This window comes from Tetrao urogallus (assembly GCF_951394365.1).
Source record: "Tetrao urogallus genome assembly, chromosome: 7".
NCBI lineage: Eukaryota > Metazoa > Chordata > Aves > Galliformes > Phasianidae > Tetrao > Tetrao urogallus.
In genome coordinates, this window is record NC_136820.1 from 19,932,874 (window position 1) to 19,955,017 (window position 22,144).

Here is a 22,144-nt window from a genome sequence, read left to right on the forward strand (position 1 = left end):
TATCTCAAATTGTCAGCAGTGTATAGTTCGTACAAATGTTGTTTTGCTGATGTTGCTGAGCTACTTGAAAAAGTTAATACCTTGCGGGGTATGTAATTTCATCACCAATGTCAAATGACTTCTAAAGATGAAACTTCTCTGTTGCAAATTACAAAAAGATGCTTTGACTGTGTTTGATATGATACACCAACTCTAAAGCTGAGGACGAAGTTATCTTTATTTTTCCAGCTCTAAGACGTGCACTCACTAAGGGAAATATTTTAACAGCCACGTCAGTCAGCGGAACACGACTAACCCAATGCTGAGATTATTATAGTTACAGAGAAGTAAATGCAATAGGTAACACATAGACCTGAGTCAGCAGACATAATAAATCAAAGAAATAATATTGAGGCCCGTTTAAAAACTCTGTAAGGACATACTGTTGTGTTGACAATGAGTCTTTTAGGTGCTTGTTGCTAGCAAGTTGCATTTATGTGGGGTATGTAACTGGTAAACATAGAAGAAACCATTTTGTGCTGTCCTTAAGATAAGAGTACAGAACTGATCTTTCATGATTCTTCAGAAGCTAGGCTTGCTTTACATCCACATGAAATGCTGTCATCACTAGGTCCAAGCCCAGAGGATGAACTGCAGAAAAAGGGGAGAGGAAAAAAATAAAATAAAAGGAGGAAATTGGTTTTCACAACACACTCAAAGCCTGAGTAACAGAGGAGAACTTTAATTATCTCCAGTCACAAAGAGAGACAGGAAATTTGGACTTTTAATTAGCCATTTGGAGTGCAGTTGGATATTTTTTTAGCAAGATAATTTAAACGCGAATAATTCAAGTCTGACTAAATGAAATTCACATAATCAGAATGCAGATAATTGAATTTCTACTGCATTCATTAATTCAGTGTGGAGGTGTGTGTGAAGACTTCTATGATGAGCTGTCACAGCTCAATAAAATCTCAGTCAATTAATTTTTTCATTATCTTAGTATTACATCAACAAAAAACTGAAGCACACGCATGCGTGTACGTGTGTGTATATATATATGTATATGCATATATATATACACACACACACACACACAATCTCGAGAAGTAAGGAAATACAGAAATCACCTCTCCGAATCAGAGTCTGCATCGTTTCCTCCTTTTTTTCTCTCTTCATCTTCTATAGGAAAGCGCCTGTTCAAAGAGGCAAACTTCTGAATCGCATCAGCAACAGAATATTTGGTCTGCCCAGACACACAAGCCTCCATATCTTCCGGACTTAGCTGAGTCTGTAGGAAGAGGTGAAGCCTGCTGTCCGAGAGCAATAATGCATTTTGTAGAATCCTTTAAAAAAAAAAAAAGAGCAGTGAAATGTTTCTATGTGGATACACGCACATTCTGAAGTGTTTTACCAGAACAAATTCTAAATGATGCCCTGATTTTAAGATTCCTTCTGAATCCCAAATCAATTACAGAAGGTAATGAACTTATTAAAATGATTAGGTGTGCGTTACTTTCTTTTTACGTTATTTGGAATTTCAGGTGAGTAAAAACACCAAACTAAGAGTTAAGCACATCTGCTATAAGAATAACTTCAAGGACGTTTCTTTCGTGTAACCATCTGTTATTACAACATGGATTAATTAATTATTTTCAGGCAGTTGGAGACTCTAACGAAAATTTGGTCTGTTTGGATAATTGTTTTTAAATAGCTAAGCTTTTCTGAAAGCTGCAAGTCACCAATTTCTTTGGTTGGGCAAAGAAGTGTGTGCAGAGACACAGAGCTCCAGACACACGCAGTGAAAACTTTGAAATCCCTGCAAACAGAGCCAACGTTAGCCAGAACTTGCTTACAGACATACGTTTAAACGAGTGAAAATGCTGCTACTGAGCACAGTTTTAAATATACCTCTAAACAGTTCTCAGAGAACCTTACATGCAATTTCATTCTAGCTTTTCAAGAGTCCATTTTCATATTTGGCTTATACGTATTTCAAGTTAAATCTTCAAATACGTTTAGCACACAGCATTTACTTTCATATAGTGGAGTAAAGAAAGTGTAATACGTTCCAGGAACACAGAACATTGTAGAGGCACTTCTGCAAGGACTTAAAATTGCAGATCACCGTTGCTATTTTGAAAAAAATATTGCAGCTTTGCTGTAGCATTTCTCTACAGAAGGAATTCTTCTGTACATATATCCTACAATGTGTAACAAGAGACTTTTTGCCTATTTGCACGTGCAATTTTCCCTATCCAGGTGAGTCAAGAGATCACTGTCTACAGCCGTGCCAAATAGCACTCCATAAAACTTAAATATCTTTAAAGAAACCAAAACTATTAGGAGTCTTTATTTACCCATTTCTACCCATTTGAGCTACAACAGTTGCCCCCAAAAATAATTACTATGCAGTAGGAGACAAGAAATAACATTAAATGCAAGTAGTAGTAAAAGCAGTAAGACACAGTGCATTTGATAGGTACTCTGATTAAAATTAAATGCATAACTGATCAGTTCCTACTATCAAATAAGACTAATGAAGTGCTTGGACTGTAACATTTTAAAATACAAATACATTCTGAAATCCATGCTCTAAAATAGCCAAATTACAACATTTAATTAGCATGCTAACATATGTCTGGTTTTATCTAAGCCTATACAATTCTGGCAAGTCCAAACAAATAATAAGAGTTGTCTAACTAAAAATGTAGGATATTTGTGTTTGCACATATTTCCATTGCCTAGGCAAACACACGCATTCTCAACCAAATAATTCAAACTTTGACTTCTTGCAGTGAGGAAATGCCTCCAGTGAGCCCAGTGACCTACCAGGTGCATATAAAACTGTCTAAGAAGGAACAGACTTGACTGAAACTCAAAACACATTTTCATGCCCATGTTGTCTTCTCAACCTCATATAAATTCTCACAACTCTAATTAAAAATAAACATAGCAAACAGAGTACGTATCTGTAAAGCCAATGCACGCAGTGTATTAACATACTGAAAAACTTCTTAGCTCTCATAAAGAAGCAAGCAAATGCCCTGGAAGTCAACCCAAATCACAGAATTTACAAGTCTACACACCTTGACAGCACCAGCCTCATGAATGCTTTGAAAAGTCATCATTCACTGGATGCTAACAGAGGATTTCAGCCTTGACTCGTGATAAACACATTCCAAAAGACGACAAACATTGCGACAGAAAATACAAGAAAAAAAAATACTGTTCTACGCAGTAAGTCCACATTTACGGTTTGTGCGCTCAGGGGAGTCAATTTTCTCCTCCCTCTTTTCCTCCTCTTAAAAGAAAAGGGAAAAAAAAGTATTTAAAAAGTATAAAAACAACATTGCAGAGCTCACCCCCTGAGGAAGGAGAGCTACCCGTTTTCCCAGGCTTATAAGCACAAGGAGGGGGATGCACATTTCTGCAATTCTAAGCATTGGCGTGTCTAATACAAAGTAACACAGCAAAAGCCAAGAGATTAAATTCTGCCCATGGCATTTAGTTTCACAGCTTTTCTTCTTCCTCTACCTTCCAAAGTTTCCTGCCACCCAGCGAAAACACAAGTAACTAACTGCTCGTGCCATTATGCCACACTTACAGCTCGGTTGCTGCTTGGAATTTATTTTATTTTCTTTATAAAATAATGGCTAATCTTTAAAATTGATTTTAGATGGTTTGAGGCATTACACCAGAGGAGCAATGAGCGCTAATGCCAATGATATTGGACACAAATTCATTTTAGCTTTACTTCATGTCCAGTACAATTCTGCTAAGCCTTGAACTGCGAAAGCGCCGTTATTAACTCAGCAGTAACCCAACGCATGGTACAGCAAACAAAAGCCATGAGAGCACAGACTGATCGGGACCTCAAGGCTACTGTCCTTTTTTTTTTTTTTTTTTTCCCCTTTGCTGCTATAATTCAATTCCCAATTTTACTTTACATTGGACTCATTATTTCGCAGTGATTTTCTTTTCTGCTTCACAGCGCCATCTGGAGCTGAAATGACGGAAGAGAAACCGAGAGGGAAGGAACGGGAAGACGTAGGTGAAGCTAAATAGCATGCACACATTTGGGGGCGGGGGAAGACGTCAAACACACAAAGCGTTTTGCAAAGCAGTTAAAACAAACGCAAACACACACACACCTTTCACCCAGTTGTACCCTTGAAACGTTTCTCTTTTCTTTTAATTAAAAAATAACTGCTTTCACCCCCTCATCTGAACCAACAGGTTAGATTGCTTTTTAATTGCATCCTTCTAGCAATCAAAAAGAAAAATAATTTCTGCTCCATCAGTCAGCAGTACGTTTTCCTGTTGGAAATCCTGTTCCAAGGAAATAACCACATGCTTGTGGCCAGGTGTGGGAGCAGCACTGAGGGCTGGCAGAGCAGCCACCCCATAGGCCCTCACCAAGTTGGGGACTCATTGTGCAAGGTGCTGCACCTCTGAAATGCACACTGGGCTCCATGGGCTGCAAGGTCAAAATCTCACAGCACAACACACAAATCAATAAAAGCAGAAGAAAAGGTGGAATGCCCCAATATTAATACTCACATATAACATTAATACCAAAGCACAGGTAAGCATTCACACTGTTTGAATCCTATCAGGAGCACTGACGGTGTTCCTCAGTTTTATGAGTACAGGTGTCAATGCAAAGCTGCAGTTGCAATGATGTAAATCAGCTCCCTCCACAGTTGTGCTAATGTCAGAGTCATGGGGCTCACAATGATAATTCCTATAAACTCACTGGACACATTTAAGAGAACAACAGACTTTCTGTGCATGCCTAGAATAACAATGAAAGGCTAAATCCTGCAAGTCTTTATCACATCAGCAGTCATTACTTGTCAGAGATCTCACTCCTCTCAGCCAGATTGCTCACATGCATAATGACTGCTTATGTGATTAAGAGGGCTGCAGGAGAAGGCTCTACATTTGAATTAGAGATAATAAAATCATTTTTTATTCGTGGCCATGTGAATCTGTTTGTAAGCTTTCAGTAAGTGCTTGTGATCTCTGGACCCTTAAAGAAAAGGGGCAGAAAATATGACTTCACAACCAAAAGTAGTAATGTCATTGTTGAGGAAACTCTGGGTAGTATATGAGGAGTATTTCTCCTTCCCCATCTTACAGCAAGAACATTTACTAAAGGGAAAACATGTGCTTTGTCTTATTTGGACAAGGTCCAAAATCTGGTTTTCTTCAACATGATTTTATTAGGTATATTATACACTGTTCTGCTGGAGGAGAACAACATATGGCCGAACAGTACAACTTAATCCTAACTAAAGATTTCCTGTATCTACTGTAACCTAATACAATGACAGATGCACACTCGTATATGTGTGGAAGGTTAACACTCCGATTTTGTTTTCAACAAATTTACTCTGCCCATTTACATCATATCAGGAGAGAAAGGAGAAAATAAAACTTGAGAGACAACAGATCACAGCCTGGGCTGTGGTGCCCTCTATTGAACATCCGCTCGGCCTCTCGCAGCGAGCGCAGGGCTGCACAGCCTGCAGTAAACAAAGCTCCATTTCCTCCTTTTAAAAAGCCTACTGTGCCTCCTCATTCATTTTTTATAACAGAGGAAATGTTACTGATAGCGAGCAACTGTGAAGCAACTGTTTAGGATCTGATAATGAATACATTTAAGAATTAGCATGTCTGCTAAGCATTATTTATTTCAGTTTGCTTCCCTCACCAGATAGGAAAAAGCTTCAATGCTTTGCTCAGAACAGCTCCACTGGAAAAGGCAGCCATCACTCACAGGAGTCAATCCTACCTGCCTATGGCTGCAATGCTCCTGCTGCTCGGTGCTGACCAATCTGCCATGTAGGCCCTGGCAGGCTGGGATCCATCCTCTTCAGAACCAGCCCCCCACTTTCCATGTGTCACAGTGTGGGGACCTCTCCAGGAAAGAGCCCTCTACCTCTATGCCAGCTTATGCTTGTGGGAAGGAAGGCAACCTGAATCCCGAAGTTACAGTTCTTCAGCTATTCAGGGATGAAAGCAAAAGGGATCTTGTAGAACCTAGTCCTATAAGGCAGTGCCTCAATTTTGACTTCCAATTGAAGAGTAAGCTTTTCCAGTGAATCAACCTACAGACATCCTCAAATGCATGAGGATACATACCAGGAAAAAAACACAGTCTTCCTGATTCTTACAAAGTAATTTGTAATTGAAAATGGGCTAGCTAGCTTCCGTTAATGCAAATGGACTTTTGAAATATTAAATTACGCCCAGGCAAGAAGTAAGCCTTACAGCTCTTCATCATTCAGAGATAATTACCTGTAAGAATAGCAGGTCTTACCCTGTGCTGGTGTGGGAAAGCCAAATCAAAATGGGAAACATTTTCAGACTTCGCCAAACTGTACAGCTTGGATATAGTTTCCAGCTATTGGCACATTTTACAGGAAGAAGCTACACAGAGGTCCTTTTTAAGCACCTCACCATGCTAACTACCTGTGTTGAGTGACATGTGAAGAACAAAGAGACTTTACAGCAGTTGACAAAGATAGGATGCCACAGGGCTCCCAAGGTGCTGCCTCCAGCAGCAAAATCCTTACTCCTCTGGCATGTGGCTGCTGTCCTGGCAGAAACTGCAGCAACTTCTCACACAGACCAATGGGCACAGGGAAGAATCAGAAATTCTTACAAACCTGAACTCCACTGCAGGTATGGTTTCAATCCAATAAGCTTATAGCATATCAAATATAGGTTGGGTTCCTTACATGTGGGCATTTGAAATCTGTTACCTATAAACCTCTGCCTCAACAGATGCACACAAGTGGCACAGATTTCATCCCACAAAGAAAAATCAGCTGTATAAACAAACTGTATATAAACCACCAATATATTAAGACAGAAGAATTGGAGCGCTTTCAGTATATTAGCTGGAGCGGTCCAAAATCAGCAATGATCACATACAAGACTTAAAGACAACACACTAGTTAATGAGTCCCCCAGATGCTTTTTCAGTGTAAGATCTAATAAGTCCTTTGGTCCGGACTTATTTAGAAAGAAATAAAAGAAGCATCACAGCAATATGGATCAGCAAATAAAAAGATCCTAACTATAAATAGCAGTAGGTCTAACATGCCAGCCAGCAGAGGGCAATGGTACAGCATGCAATTTGCCAAGTCAATTCATCACCACACAACTTATCTCTGCAAATTCCTTCCAACTAGACCCCAGGGCTGAGGGAAAGCTGACACCTTTCTAAAAGGCATCCAAATTGAAATGTTTAAATCATTTCCTTACAACAGAGATGCCTCTTTCCTCACTCTTGGACTAACAGCAGCAAGGCAAAATGCTCAACAAGCCATCATGTTCTCCTGTCAGTACCCTGTCAAAACAGGCATCCACAAAATCAGAATTTGATGATCTGTTTCAAGAGAATCTACCTCTGATTTGTCTCCTGAAGCACAGGCAGTGATTGTTATTATTTATGATGCTGAGACAACATACCTTAGTGCAGAGGCCAATCTGTTAACATTTTAAAATAAGAGTGATTTTGAAAATTCACCACTCCATGAGGAGGCACAGATAATGTAAAATTGCTCAGACACAAGAGCTGAACTACCAGACTCTTTGGCTGACCATCAGTTTTAGCGACTGTGCTTCTAGAGGCGATATTTCAGTGTCTTTCTCTCCTGAGGGTAAGAAAATACACAGTAATCCTTTTCTGCTTTCCTTTCCTCATCTTATCTGCCCTCAACCAGTATTTACCCTTCTGGCCACAGATCCTGTATACAACTGTACATGGAGCCTCTGCAATGGCTAGCTCTCCCTGCCTTCAGTTGTTCAGCTTAATGTATATATTTCAGGAACAAGCATTTACAGTCTGCTATGGAAACCTATAATTGTAACATACTGACTGGAAAAACAGTGGGCCTACTATTCCTCTGCTTCCTGACCATAAGGCTTAAAGTCTTAAATGATTTTTCTTCCTTATGCAGCTCTGCTTCACAGAAACATTAATAACAATAGAAGATTAATGTCTCTGTTCTCAGGTTTGCTATGTTCTTAATCTGAACAGAGGCTAAAGGCAGCATCCAAAGTCATTCACAGTTCTGCCATAGCAACACTGAACAGGTCTGCACTCATAACAGCAGTGGCAAGATATAGGATAATGGCAGAGAAAGCAGAAAATTACAGCAATGAGGTCTCTGCCACTGCAGATGGTAAAGGGCTTTATAGCAGCATTACTGAGCAATGCACTGCTGGAACTAACACAGTGCTCCCCTGTAACTCAGGTCACAGTCTAGCTGTGTTCATTTACGTAAATCTTTTACATAACCACACAGCTGAATGATTTTATACAATCTGCAGCTGTAGTGAAAATTATCACAGCTGCTAGAGCTTGTTTATGTTGGCAGTGGTAAACACAGTAATTGGCATTACAGGTAGTATCCATGTTAGAAGAACTCGCTATCAAATTTTCCCAAGCTCCCAGTGGTACAGACCCCAGAATTCATTACAGAGGCACTGATATTCCATGAATATAGAGATGGAAAGCAGTCTATTTCTTTGTATAAATAATATCTAGCTTATTCTTGGAAGACAAAAGTAAGCATCACCATGAAATATTTTTCAACCTTAATAACCAATCACAAAGCAATATAAATACTAAACCATTACTACTAATCAGTCCATGAAATGACAGAAAACCTCAAGCTGACAATTTCTGACAGCCTGTACAGCTGAATTCATGTGTATGAAATATGACTTTGCGCAAATAAAGCAAAACATGTAGCATGTACAGCTGACCACAAGGTGGCTCTCAGGTACCAGAGATGAACTACGTTCAATCAAAATTGATGACATCATGAAAAAGCCAACCTCGCTAAGACAAGATGCACTTACTTCTCCAGAAATTCCTGCAGGCCCTGGCGACGATGGTCCACGTGATGGGGATTGTTCATATTGAAAAAGGGAGTTTTAGATGGCAGTTCAGGTAACTGTCTTTATAAAGAACAAGCAAGTACACAGTTAAAAACAAAGCTGAAGCAATGAAGAAAATTGATATAAGCAAATGCCAATCCCACATTTTTGAAAATAATGAGTCATATTCCAGAAGCCTCATTAAACTGAATTTGACAACGCAAAAGTTGAGAAATCAGAGGGCTTCTGACAATACCTCATAAGGAATAATGACTCAGATTCTTCTGGTCCAGTTGATATGACTGCAGGTATGCCTGCCTAGACCCTCTACGCTCTTAGGTTCTACCATGCACATCCCAGAAGCTCACAGAACATACACCTATAGTCTTGTTATCAACTAGTTTAAGCAGAACAGCCTCAAGCTCAGCATAGCCTAGTAGTCTGTGCTGGCCACATTGGTTGTTTCCACTACCTCTATGCAGCAAAAGGAAACAGCTCAGATCTGTTAGAAATTAGGCTGGGGTTCACCAAACAAAGTTTATCAGTACAAACCACATTCTTCTGAGTTTAAAACACTATGATCCTATAAACTGTAGTAGTAGGAAATGCAGGACACTTCCCAGTTCTGATTCTTACAGTTCTCAGAATTAAGAGGAAACAATGCTCCCCTTCCCTGTGTTATTGATAAATTATTAAATAGATATTTAATGAAACAAACCAGTAATAAATAGTTGCTCACATGAGCACAGCATTGCTCTGAAGCCTCTGCCGAAGCCAAACAAATTCTCGGAAGCGCCGTCTAACACAGGATGTCTTCCTCGTAAAGCACATACTGTTTGTCTGTTGGGAAGTTAAATAAAATAATGTTTTGCACACAAGCTCAGCATAAAGTGCAGGCATGATATAAAGAAAACATTTGAGATGCTAATCCTTGTGACACCGGTGGAAAGTTTGACATTAATTCAGTTTATGTTGAGGACCGTGCTGTATCTCAGACAGCACTGGTGACAGTTTGTAGTGCTTCTCAGGTGAATTTTTCATCACCTTTTTTTCTTTTACTTTTAAAATCGAGAGGATAATCACGATAATGGTACAATTTTCTATATAAAAAAAAGTTTTAGCAGACAATGCCAAACTTTACAGAAAAAAAGCCACATTTAGCTATTCTAGTTATAATTCTGCAAACAATTAGCTATTCTAACAGTGTGCAATCATAAGTTAAAGAAATTGCACTCTGCAAAATTTGGAAATTTTCCCATAGAACACTACTACCCCACCAGAAAATGCCAATTCAAAGAGAAACAATTCATGAAGATTAAATGCTTTTGCTAAGTTTTTCTGTGGAGCATACATTTAGGGGAAACACCATCTCCTAGACAAGACTCCATTATAAAATTGTCTGCAGTCCAAGCAGCCCTCAGTATCTTGCTGAGAGCTGTTAGCCAACTGTACAATGCAGACTGTGCAAGGCACAAAGATGCCAGCTTTCTGAAACAGATGAGTATCTTGGCTAGCGCACAGCTTAAGAATTCAAATACTCTAGGAGATAGAAAGGGAATCCAGCTGGTCTAGGAACTTGGAAGAACCAAGACTTTGAATCCAACTGGTAGACTGGGTGGTAGGACTGATCTAGATACTTGATCAGAGTCCTGGCAGGAAACCGAGCTGATGCTTACCAGCTTCAGAAATGCTCAGCAATGAGTCATGTAACACTGTGTCTAAATGACTTTGTCTCAAATTTAACCATCCAGGCTGGATGCAGCTTTGGGCAGCCCGGTCTGGTGGTTGGCAACCCTGCAGGGGGGTTGAAACTAGACAATCATTGTGGCCCTTTTCAATCCCAGCCATTCTATGATTCTAACAGCTGCTGAGGAAGACAGTACTACACTTCTATTGAGAAACATTACTGCCTATGAAACAGTAACAGAGCACACCACCCACTGCCAAATAGAAAGAATTTCTCTTACCTGTGTGTCAAAATTATTATCACTTTTGAATCAGCACTTAACCCACACTGCAGAAGTTTCACAGCTGATTGACACATAGGGTAGAAGTGCTTGTCCCGATGGACATTTAACAAGCGATCATTTGACAGAGTGCTTAACTCCCACAAAGAAAAATTCTTTCTTTCTTGTGCTAACCAGGTAACCTGGTGTTCTCAAACTCTTCATCCAGTAGCTGACATGCTTCAGAAAACTTTATTTACATTGTAATTAAAAACCCTGGATCTAGATTTAGGAAATCAAAATAACTTTTCTAGTTTAGGAAATTAAAGTAACTCACATCCACTGAAGAAAATAGACTTATGTATAAGACAGATATAAGACACAAGAGGCTATGACTCTAAGGGCACTCCCATTAACACAAGGTAAACTACAATTATGAACCAGAATATCCTTATTTGACACATCCAAGCACCACTGAGCTGGCATGTCATGACTGTCAAGGTACGCTGAAAACAAGCACATTGCAGTGACCAAGTAACTCGGCAAACAGAAGAACTCGAAGGACAAATAAACAGATACCTGCAAATAAAGCAGGTTTTCAGCATGAATACTTGAACACCAAAACTCTTTTGTAATGGTAAAATACCACTGATCCAGACAGTCTTCTAAGTTGATAAGTAAAGCTAAGAATAGCATCTGTTGTAAGACACTGTGGAATGCAACTGTGAGTGCAATACCAGGTCCTACTCCCAGCTCTCCCAAGCACTTTTCTGCATGGCCTTTGGCCAGTCTATCCTTACCTGTTCCACTGCAGCTAATCATTAAAAGGAAACTAACATCCTACAGCCTCCCACAGCTGTTGCAAAGAAATTCCATTAATACCTGCAGTGAGTCCCAACTTGGACAGAAGCAATAGTACGAGTCCAAAGAATCTCTGGTGATATTTTTATACTCACATGAATAAATATCTCGTAGTCTATGTAAGAATGCCAGGAGTCTTCTTTCTGCGTCCTGGGGTCTCGCACCAAAACAGTAACAAATTCCTGCAGGTGCATAATAAAAATCAAGCAATTAATTTCAGAAAACAAAGAGAACCTGAAAGACTCTTGTCTGTTCAGCTGCTCCATAAACTACTGCGCTCAGATTAAAAGCTGAACTGCTGCTTTATTGAATTTTGCAATGCTATAAAAGGAGAAGCAAAGTGCAATGAATCATCTGAGCTATACCACGCGCCCAGGAAATTCTTTGCCAAAATGCTAGCTAAAAGGGAATATTTCAGATTAAGTAATATGATGAAAAGTCATACATGCTTCATGCATGGGAGTGTTGGTGATCTCAGCAGCTAAGAACTAAAATCTAACACTCTAAGTCACTAAAGAGAGATACAGTTAAGCAAGCATTAAAATTAGCTTTTCCCACCTTTGTACAAGATTCACAAAAAAAAGTATTGCAAATATTTTCCGTGTACCCAATACTTAAGCACAATGCTTTATTTGCCCCTAAAACTCTTTTGTCATTTTATTTATTTTTTTTTAATCAAGTGTTTATACACATTGATTCCAGGGATATGAGAGATAACCACTCTGTACTTCCACAAGAAGCTGAAGAACTGCCTTCCTTTCACACTTGAAATTACTTGCTCCAGCCCAGTAGATAAGAATGTACCACTATTAATTGCCCTGGATGTGATTTGATAGCATGAACTGTGATCCAAAGCCTACAGTCCAGATCCAGTGTGCAAGGAGATGAATACTGCCCTTATGTTTTCTGATATCCCAGGAACTTAATGCACAGAGCACAGCTGAGGACTTCAGGACAAGGGCACTACTATCCCAGCCTCTCCAGCAATCTGTACAAGGAAGCAACACAGCCACCCTGCAGAGCATAATTCTGTTTCCATCATACAGTGATACAGAGTATTTGTCCTAGGGGTTGTCACATCTAATCCATTTCTTTACAGCTCATACATTTATATTAGGACTTAAAGTGATCCCAAAGGACTGAGAGAGGCCTGCGGGCATTGCTGCAATGGTAACTGGGAGCAGCTGAAGAATCATATGCTTCCGAGTATCCTCAGCTAACCACCATATGAAATCTTGCATTTACAATTTAAAATATATATACAGATTGTATACATATGGTAAAACTGTGTGTTCATACTGAGATGGACAAGTTTTCTTTAAAATACAAAGGTTGAAAGCTTTGTCTACCTACCTGCTATCTCCACAGCAAGAAGAACAGGCTGCCCAAAAGCAGTTGCTTAAACAAGTGATAACCTCAAAGAGGCAACCACTCACAGACTGAAAGACAAGAATATAATCTTCAGCTGTGGAGACATTTTTCCTGAGAAGGCGGCATTGCACTTAATAGCCAGGTACAGAAATCAACTATATGCTTTTCCAGTATCTCTCTTTTCAAAAAATCCTGAACTAGAAAGCTCTCAAACTGTCTCTCCATACCCAAACCACAGATATCAGAAATAAACCTTTACTCTTCAGCTAAGTTCCTTCCACCACATACACCAGCAGCACACATGGAACAGATTGCCAGAACAAGGACAGCCTTGGCAGGAAAAGTGACTTCTTTCCTGAGCAGTAACTGCCCTCTGTGTGTGGCACGGAGGTCTGGACTCAATCTTCAGAGATGGGAACCTATGGCTTGGTGGCTGGATCCAGCCCACAGATTTACCCTGTGTAGCCCCACTTCTAGTCACAGGGGTGTTTTCTGCATTTTGGGCACCATTTTGGTATCTGTCATGAGTGTCATGCCAACTAAAGCCTATTTAATAACTTCCTACCACCTCTGCTTCTTCTTTCTTCACTGAAGAATGCTGGAGACTCCTCTGTTGTGTTCTTTGTAGTTTTTTATCCCCTCTTCTCCTCCTTAACAATACGCACCCAGGAGTCAAAATTGTAAACAGCCTGCTCATAACTAACCTTGAGATCCCTTCCCAGCATCAATTGCCATATCATCTTTCTATTTTGCTTCCTGTTGCCTAGGTTCATCAAATTACTTCATTTCCAAGTGACCTTCTATAGCCTTCTCCTTTGTAAGAAATCAAAATAGGCTTGTAAGTAAACAGCTCCCTTAAACCTCTACTTTACCGAAACATTATGATAAAAAACTACTACTGGATATGCTGTGGGATAAATATGGGTTACCTTGTCATTGGATCCAGGCCACATGATTTCCAAAGAAAGCCTCATGCACTTTTAATTTCCAATTAAGCAGCCACCAAGTTTCAGGAAGTGGAAGCTGAACAATTTTCAGACTCTGCCCATACAAAAAACAATACCTGCTACAAGTACTGCAGTAGGCAGGCATCTGGATGATACATCACTGAGCCAAGAGTCCAGATGTTTTACAGTACAGCAGGGTACCTCTGGAAACTGCCACACAGTCAGCATAAGCTCCAATTTAGGGAACCTTAACTTCAGCAGAGCAATGGGTGTTTCTTTTTTTTCCTTCATTTACCGAAGGCTGAGGTCAGAATGAAGCAAGACAAACGTGAAACAACTAGAGAAGAAACCCAAAATGTACAGCCTTTCCCAAGACCTGCAGTACTTCCCCTACAAACGTCTTGAATCCTGGAAGCAATCGTTCCAATTCTCATTACCATTTCTGCTGCTCTGAAACAGTGAAATCATACACGGAGCCTGTCCCTTTTCTTTTGACCTTCAAGCCTTCGCTATGATGCAAAACCCTACTGGGATAACAACAATGACTTAACTCAAGTACCCTAACTGCTTGCTATGGGTGCAGATTACTCTGTCACAAACAGTGCTTAAGCCACCCTGTAACACAAGCCTTGTACAAGGCCAGGATTCACATACAGGCTATGTGAGGGTGTGAGCAGAGTTTGGGGGCAGATTACTCTGGCAGATGGCTCAGGCCACTGGTCACAAACATTACACAGATAATAGCAGTTTCAGGCAATAATTGTCTTACTCCTCTCTATATACTCCTTTCCCTCCCAGTCTTACTATATCAGTTAGGTTACCCTTAGAAAGCACATCTATCTTCAAGTGATCTGCTGTTTACCTGTGATGGGCGAGGCTGAACTCTTCCCACAGACCACGTGAAAACATGCTTCACCTTCTGTCATAAGGCTATGCTGCACACCAGCCTTACAAATTAGGAAACAGAACCCAAAGAAAACCAAAATTTCAGGGAAGTTTTACATTAGTCTGCTGCAATCATTTTCAAGCTGCCTTCCTTCTCCCAGTTCTCTTTGTTTTTTCCAGAATGGCAGATCTGCCAATTACACCATGTTATACAAACTTTGTCTAATTTTTTTTTTTTTTTTTCTCTTGGCTTCCCTTGTTTATTTTTGAGGATGTATTTATTATGCACTTAAGGATGATATGTTTTCTGCAAAGCCTAAAGCAACAATTCCCTCCAAATCAGAATTTATTGCCGATAGTACAAACTGCCCAACCCTTAGAGTGGAAGACTACTGCACTGGAAACATCATTCCAAAAGAAAACTATCAGCAAGCAGCATCTCTGTTCGTTCCTTCTCCTAGAAACTGAAATTCATAAGCAAAACACTTCCTATCCAAACTCAGCTTTCACTTGATTTCCAGCTGTGAAACTGGCCTAAATATCCTCATGAACAATCTGCCCTAAATGCCCTAAAACAGAATTTCGTGCTAGTTCAGTTAAGGATGATTGAGGGAACAGAAAAAGTAATTTCTCCCTCCTGTGTGAAACAACTCTGCAGAGTTACTAGACACAGAAGCAAAGCAGATGTGCGTAGTAATAAGAAGAAAAGAAGTATATTAACTGTTCAGAAAGCCAGGAATGAGTAGAGCAGCTTCTGTCAGGATATGCCTCTTAATTCACAACTGTGATTTCGGTACCTGCCAGCTTAGGCACCAGTGGCATTTTGCTACTCTGTCCTTAAGAACTGAAGCAAACCAAGTGGTTAGGGTCAAATATAAATGACAAAACAGCCAATGTGACCCCAAGGTCTGGTTTGAACATACTCTCACAGTCACAGTCCTGCACAGGGAACAGGCATGCTGACAGAGGAAAAGGGCAGTGCTAAGGTTATGTAGACACAAGCACTGAAGACTGAAATGTTCCCATTTGGATTTGCTCCAAAGGGAGGAATATACCATAACAGCAGCTGAGGCAAACAAGACTTTTCTTTGCTTCAAATCTCTTTTTCCCCCTCAACAATGCAGTGCAATGCTCTGAAGTAAAGCATAATCCACAAGCTTCAATATATGAACTTGACCACAAAAAATGGTGTTTCTGAGAAGTCTATTTTTATTTTCTCATTAGGAAAATAGGAAATTTGACATGGAAATATCTATTTTTAATATGGGAAAAATCTACCATGAGAGGCAGGAATAAAAATCATCTTGCACAGGATGACTGCATGCTTCATTTGTTCCAGCTGCATTTTAGTCCAAATCTCCATGCTCTAGACACTATCAGGTGATAACCTCATGCTCTGTGGTGCCATGGATATGCATCTGATTAGTCAATAACTCCTAAAACATTATTTCCCATGAATCCTCCTAGAAAAAGAGTTTCCCCATCAGGATGTCCATTAGCAAAAGGATCAATCACATATAGCACAAGGCATTTCACACTGAGAGTGCTGCAATCTTTTCTCTTTGGAGGCTGGATAGTAAAAACTGTTGAAACTGTGAGTTTATCGGTACTGTGCTGAAGAGAGCATGCAGGTATCTGTGGCTCACACTGATCAGGACAGAGTTGAAGTCTCACTCAAATCATTACTTCCTAAAAAAAAAAAAAATATCTGCTGACTGACTGGATAGACATCTGAAATCCAAGCTCTTCTCTCCCATCCTAGTGTCTGAGCCACTTATGCAGTCATCTCCTTCCCTTCTCTCTGATGCAATGAATACTGAATGAAAGGCAATGCATCACTCCAGAATATTCTGCAGCTTAACAATTCAAGCATGAAGAATAAAACACATCATTCCTGGACCACATAAATGTCTTAAGCCACACTCGTTGTGGAAAAAGAGAAAGAAAGAAGATGCACCTCTTCCCCCCCCCCCCCCCCCCCCCCCCACTCCCAGAATGTTACATCAGGTCAAATAGGAGGTTTGTTACAACACTGTTTGTCCAGAATTGCCGTGCAGGTGAGAGAGGTAGGAAAAATCCATTAGCCCTGAGCAGGCACACAAGCTAAGGAACGAGTTACTTAGCACTGTCCAGATGCACACATGCAGATTTGCTGGTGCTCATTAAATCCTTTTCCTGAAGAAGGCTCAGACACTGGAGCAGAGCTACTAACACAAGTATATGAAGCTTCTGCCTGAGGGGTAAGTGGTTGAGAGTTGACAGCAAAGTATGGGATTTAATAGCACTCAGATAACCTAAGGAGACAGGAAGACACTAGTCCTTCTATGAACAGTGACATTATTTCTGCTACTTAGGACATAAATGCATCACATTGCCCATATGACAGACAAAATATCAGAAGTGCAAATTCTCTATTCTCCCCATTTCACTGATGGTAGCAGTGGTAAAAAGAAAGAAAAAAAAAAAACAAAAAAAAACCAACTCCCCAGAAGGTGCTGCTCCTGCAAAATACTGGTTGCTGGCAGCCTTCAACTCTTCCTACAGCGTGCTAACCCTGGCGCATGTCAGTTTAAGCTCTTCATTACCTGATTCCAGCAAAGTATGCGGGCTTCCTATTGCAATAATTAGATCATACTGAGATTCTCTGCTAAATCAGTAATCAGCAGATAGACTGCTATAGCTACTGCATAGCTAAGTTTGGTTTGGGCTATAATAAACTACAAAAAACAAGGACTCCCTGCTGATTCAATCATAGCAGAAGCAGAGCCAGGGCTTCAGCTTGTTTCTTAAAATCTAACTCCATTATGTATGAGACCAGCACTGCTATGGAATTCATGTTCCCTTTTCTGTGTGTGCCTGCTGAGGCCAGAGCTTCTCACACTTCTGCATTTCACTCTAACCTCCAGTGCAGAAGGCATCTTAGCTTGAGGCAGACAATTCTTAATGCTCACTGGTTAGACGGGAACATTTTATTACTACCTTGTTAAAAACAAACCAGTCCTGGAGCCTACTCAACAGCGCTGGAGAAAGGAAAAAGCACAGCATCCCTGAGGTTCCTGATGACATGAAGCACAGCAGAAGCATCAGCAGCTAAGCATTTCAAAGGAATTCTTCCTCAAAACTGCTTGCGGGGTTTGCTCTTCATCAACCTGTTTGTCCAGTGGCTTAGAGATGCTCCTGGCCCACAGCATTGCTACAGAACTAGCAGTGATTTAATTTCATCAGAAAATTCATAGAATCATAGGATCACAAGGTTGGAAACAACCTATAAGATCATCTAGTCCAACCATCTCCTCGTTACCATTGCCACCACTAGCACTAAAATTCATTTGCCTCCAAAGACTCATCCACACATTTTTTAATTGCAAGTCAGCTTATATCCTGGAATGCTTCAGTGAGCTCATTTTAATATATTATTTCAATGAAATCGTTTGAAACTGCATGGTTTGAACAGAAAAATATCATTTTCAAAAAAAAAAAAAAAAAAAAAAAAGAACTATTGCTTTCAGAAATCTTCTACCTACAGCTGTCCATTAGTACCAGCCTACGAGCAACAGCAGACAGGGATACTGTCACAAATGAAAGACTTTGGTCTCTCCTGAATTTGAGTGGTCTTTGAGGTCTACTATTTCAGTAATTAGACTTAAGTCAACGAAACCTTGTTTGTATCTTCAGCTTTTACCCACTTCTGAAGAATTTAAAATATAATTACAGAAGAAATGGTGGCAAAGTGGGCTTTAATTAGTTACATATCATTAATCCCACTTAATCTGTTGGCATTGCTCAACTAAATTTACCGGGCCTGCAAAGCAGGAATCACAATTCACCATGTAATGCAGAGACCCATCTTAATTTCATTTAATCCAGATCCTAAAAATGAGGTAACTGCACAGAAGTCACAAAGACCCAGAAATCACCATCAGACAAGCAAAAAAAATTATGTGATGCTGCATTTTGTGCAATTTCAGAGAAGGATCAGATGATGTTTAAATACCCCATCAGACTGCCTTCCTTTGGCTAACATCAGCCAAAATCTAGAAGAAGTGGAGAAGACTGGAGGCAGGGAATTACATTTCTCAGTTGAGGCAACAAATCAGTTTCATTTCTGTTCCAGTATTCTAAAATGAACAAAGTTTAGGTTGCAGATTATTAATGGTAACTGAGATTGCATCAGTAGCCATTAAAATGTCTGTCTTATTTTATTTATTACTATGCTTTGTACCCCTTTAACACAGCTCAGCCTAATCACCATGAGTGTTTCTAACTGGATGTACTCCAAAGATAAAGGTCATTCTGACTTCAGGTTTAGTCTGCTATATGGAAGAAACAGATATGCTTCCTTGGAATTATTCACTATAGTGAAAAACGTTAAAAAAACTGCCACGACCAGTTATTTTACTTAATCTGATGGATATCAGATGACAAACTATAAATCTTAACGAAATACAGTTCACAACCACCTAAAATAGAGTCATTTTTATTAAAGTTTAAGTCACTTACTTGTTTTTCATGTTTTGGTGTCATTTTCAATGTCTTGTATTAAAATCTAGATTGACCTATAAAAAAAACACCAAAAAGACATCAGCTTACCATTTCATCTTTACTTCAAAGGTCATTATTACTTTTGCTGCACATTAGTAAACAGCAGGAAGAGCCACGCGCCATTCTGTACGTGGAAGAAAACATGTTTGCACCATAACTAAGGATTTAATTTATTAAGATGATCCCACTCCTATGCCTTTTCAATTCACAATGTGCAGATTCTCTGCTTAGCAGTGACAGAAACACTGGTGCAGTCCCTATCTGGGGATACTTGCAATACTCCTGGCAATCACCCTGTGTCCCAGCGCTCATCCTAGCACCCCTGATCTACATCAAGCTCCCAACAGCACCTGCAGTGGACACCCCTGCTTATCCTTTGAAAAAATAAAGCAGAGGCAGCACTGTAACTACAGTGGGGTCTGGGAGACACCAGAGTTACCTGGGTGGCCCTGCAGAGAATACGTGAAGTTGGCAGAATCCAAAAGCCTCTCTAAACTCTCTCTGCGACAGAGAGAAATGCTGACAAACCTTTCAGATTCTGCATGTTGGATAAAACTCAGGCTAAGTTTGACAACATTTATGGATTTAGGATTTCCGTGTGGGGAAGGGCATATACTTAGGCCAAATCCAAAAATCCTGTCATTAACTCACAGTTTAAATCCACTCATTCACTGGAAATCCTGATAAAATCTTAACAACCTCTGCTGCTGCACAAAACAGTCAGCTTGCCCTGTGTGGACATACACACAGGAAGAACGAGGCAGATTTATTTCTGGCTGGCGTGCATATACTGCCTACATAAATACAATGGCCATAGGAAAATGGAATTACTGGAAGTAGAGTGCTCTGATACTCGTATGCACACATGGGGATGTTCTTTTCAGCAACCTTGAATGTAATTACTAACCAAGACACAGAATGGCGTGGGTTGAACCGAAAGAAGAAATGTTCTAAGTTGCAGCACTACAAACATTATCCTCAGTTAATTTAACCACTGGTTCTCACTTCAGGAAACAAATATAAGACCTCACACCTGTTTAAAGTTCACAAATGGGAACAGTAAAATGCATTTCCCATTACATGTGCTATAGGCAAGCAGACTGTCAACATAGTAGTTACACTGCAATCGATCTCAACGCTCACCAAAGCTGCATTTTCCACCGACTTCAGCAAGTCCAAAAAAGCCCTACAGACAGTTGAAAACACACTGAATAAAGGACTTAGCCATGCAGCAAGACCAATGTTAAAGGATGTCCTGAAGCATAAGCAGAAGGTGGAAAAGCAGAGCAGTTCAACTGCATGCTTAAGACACCTGCAAAAAAAACCCTACCCCACTGATGGATAGAAGCTGCCTGCAGATGATAACAGAAGGCCTTCTGTACTCAAAAACTTTCCACTGGCAGAGAAATGAACAAGTACTCAGAAGAAAAAAAAAAAAGTCAGTGGGAAACACCAGATCTGATAAAAACACTTTCTTGCTGTGACCAAAGCTAGTTTTTATCTTGCTTCTTATGCATTTATTATTACTCTTTAGTTTCACAGAGTTAATACAACACCTGCTCCTTTCAGGATGCAGTTCTGACAGCTCTACATTGTGTAACCAAGGAAACCTCCAGAGCAGGTTTACAACTGCCAACACCACCACCCAAGCACCAGGAGAGTAAGACAACTTGCCATGCTTCCTGTGGTAAAAAAAAAAAGAAAAGAAAAAGCCAGAACCAACACACAAAACACACCACACAAACACAACAAAGCAAGTACTTTGGTGTTTTTCTGAGGGATAATACTGAAGTACTACTAAGTCATATTTTATTTCAAGAAAGAGCCACTTGCTCCCAGCCTCAGGCTTCTGTTTGGGCTGGGGACCTGAGCACAGCCCTTCTGGCTGCTTCACAGTAGCTGTGCTCAGCTGCACTGGGATTCCACCACCAGCCCATGGCACAGGCAGCGTGCCTGTCTGCTCTGCAATTGTTTGACAACTCCATGTAGCCAACATTTCCCCTCAAGCCATAGATGTGGATCTTCAGTCCAAGAACTACCCATCCACCCACCTTCAGTTAACTGTGAAAATATGACTACATATCTGCCCTCCCATCCCCCCAGCTTTAAGCAGCTTATTTTTAGACCTTGGTCACCATCAGAAGTCATACACAATCACAAGCAAACTCCTCAGCTGCCCTTTCAAGGTTGTCCCCATCATAGTATGACATGAAACTTTCTTCCAAGGCTTCAATGTGTTAAAAAGAGGGATCACGAATATCTAAATACATCAAGGTCTTTCCCACATTCTAGGCCTTGCTTACATTAACACTTGCAGAGAACACCCAAAGAATTTTAATCAACAGCCTGCAGATAGTTGAGCTGCATCCCTACATGCAGTTCCCTATGCCTGCAGGCATCCAACCATGCCAAAAGGCACGTCAATCCTAAGGATGAAGGGACCAAACTATGGAGTAAACCCACAGCTACTCCAAAGCATGAAGGAAAGTTTGCTACAGCTGTTTCCAATGAAAGGATAAGGAGCAGCAGAAAGCAATGTTACCTCATTTATGTAATAAAACTGCCTGCAGTCTTCAGAATAGCCATAACAACAGCCATACCTAACAGACAGGTACTGTAGTAGCTGGACATAGCCCAACAGTGAAGAGGTGACTTGCAGTGGAACACCAGACTGCAAGAAAAAGTCTAATTTCTGCATCTTATTCCCCACTT

The 22,144-nt window shown here is 40.2% G+C and overlaps 1 protein-coding gene across 1 annotated transcript in view; it reads right to left on the minus strand.

The window, feature by feature from the left end:
* Positions 1-551: 551 nt before the first annotated feature.
* The window catches only part of SNX10 (sorting nexin 10), a gene marked incomplete at both ends in the record, with an annotated part of 30,324 nt that continues 8,731 nt past the window's right edge, over positions 552-22,144 (minus strand). Inside the window, 5 exon segments of the mRNA XM_079538101.1 lie at positions 552-630; positions 1,110-1,325; positions 8,863-8,961; positions 9,620-9,720; positions 11,783-11,869. Coding sequence (XP_079394227.1) covers positions 552-630; positions 1,110-1,325; positions 8,863-8,961; positions 9,620-9,720; positions 11,783-11,869 — 582 coding nt within the window.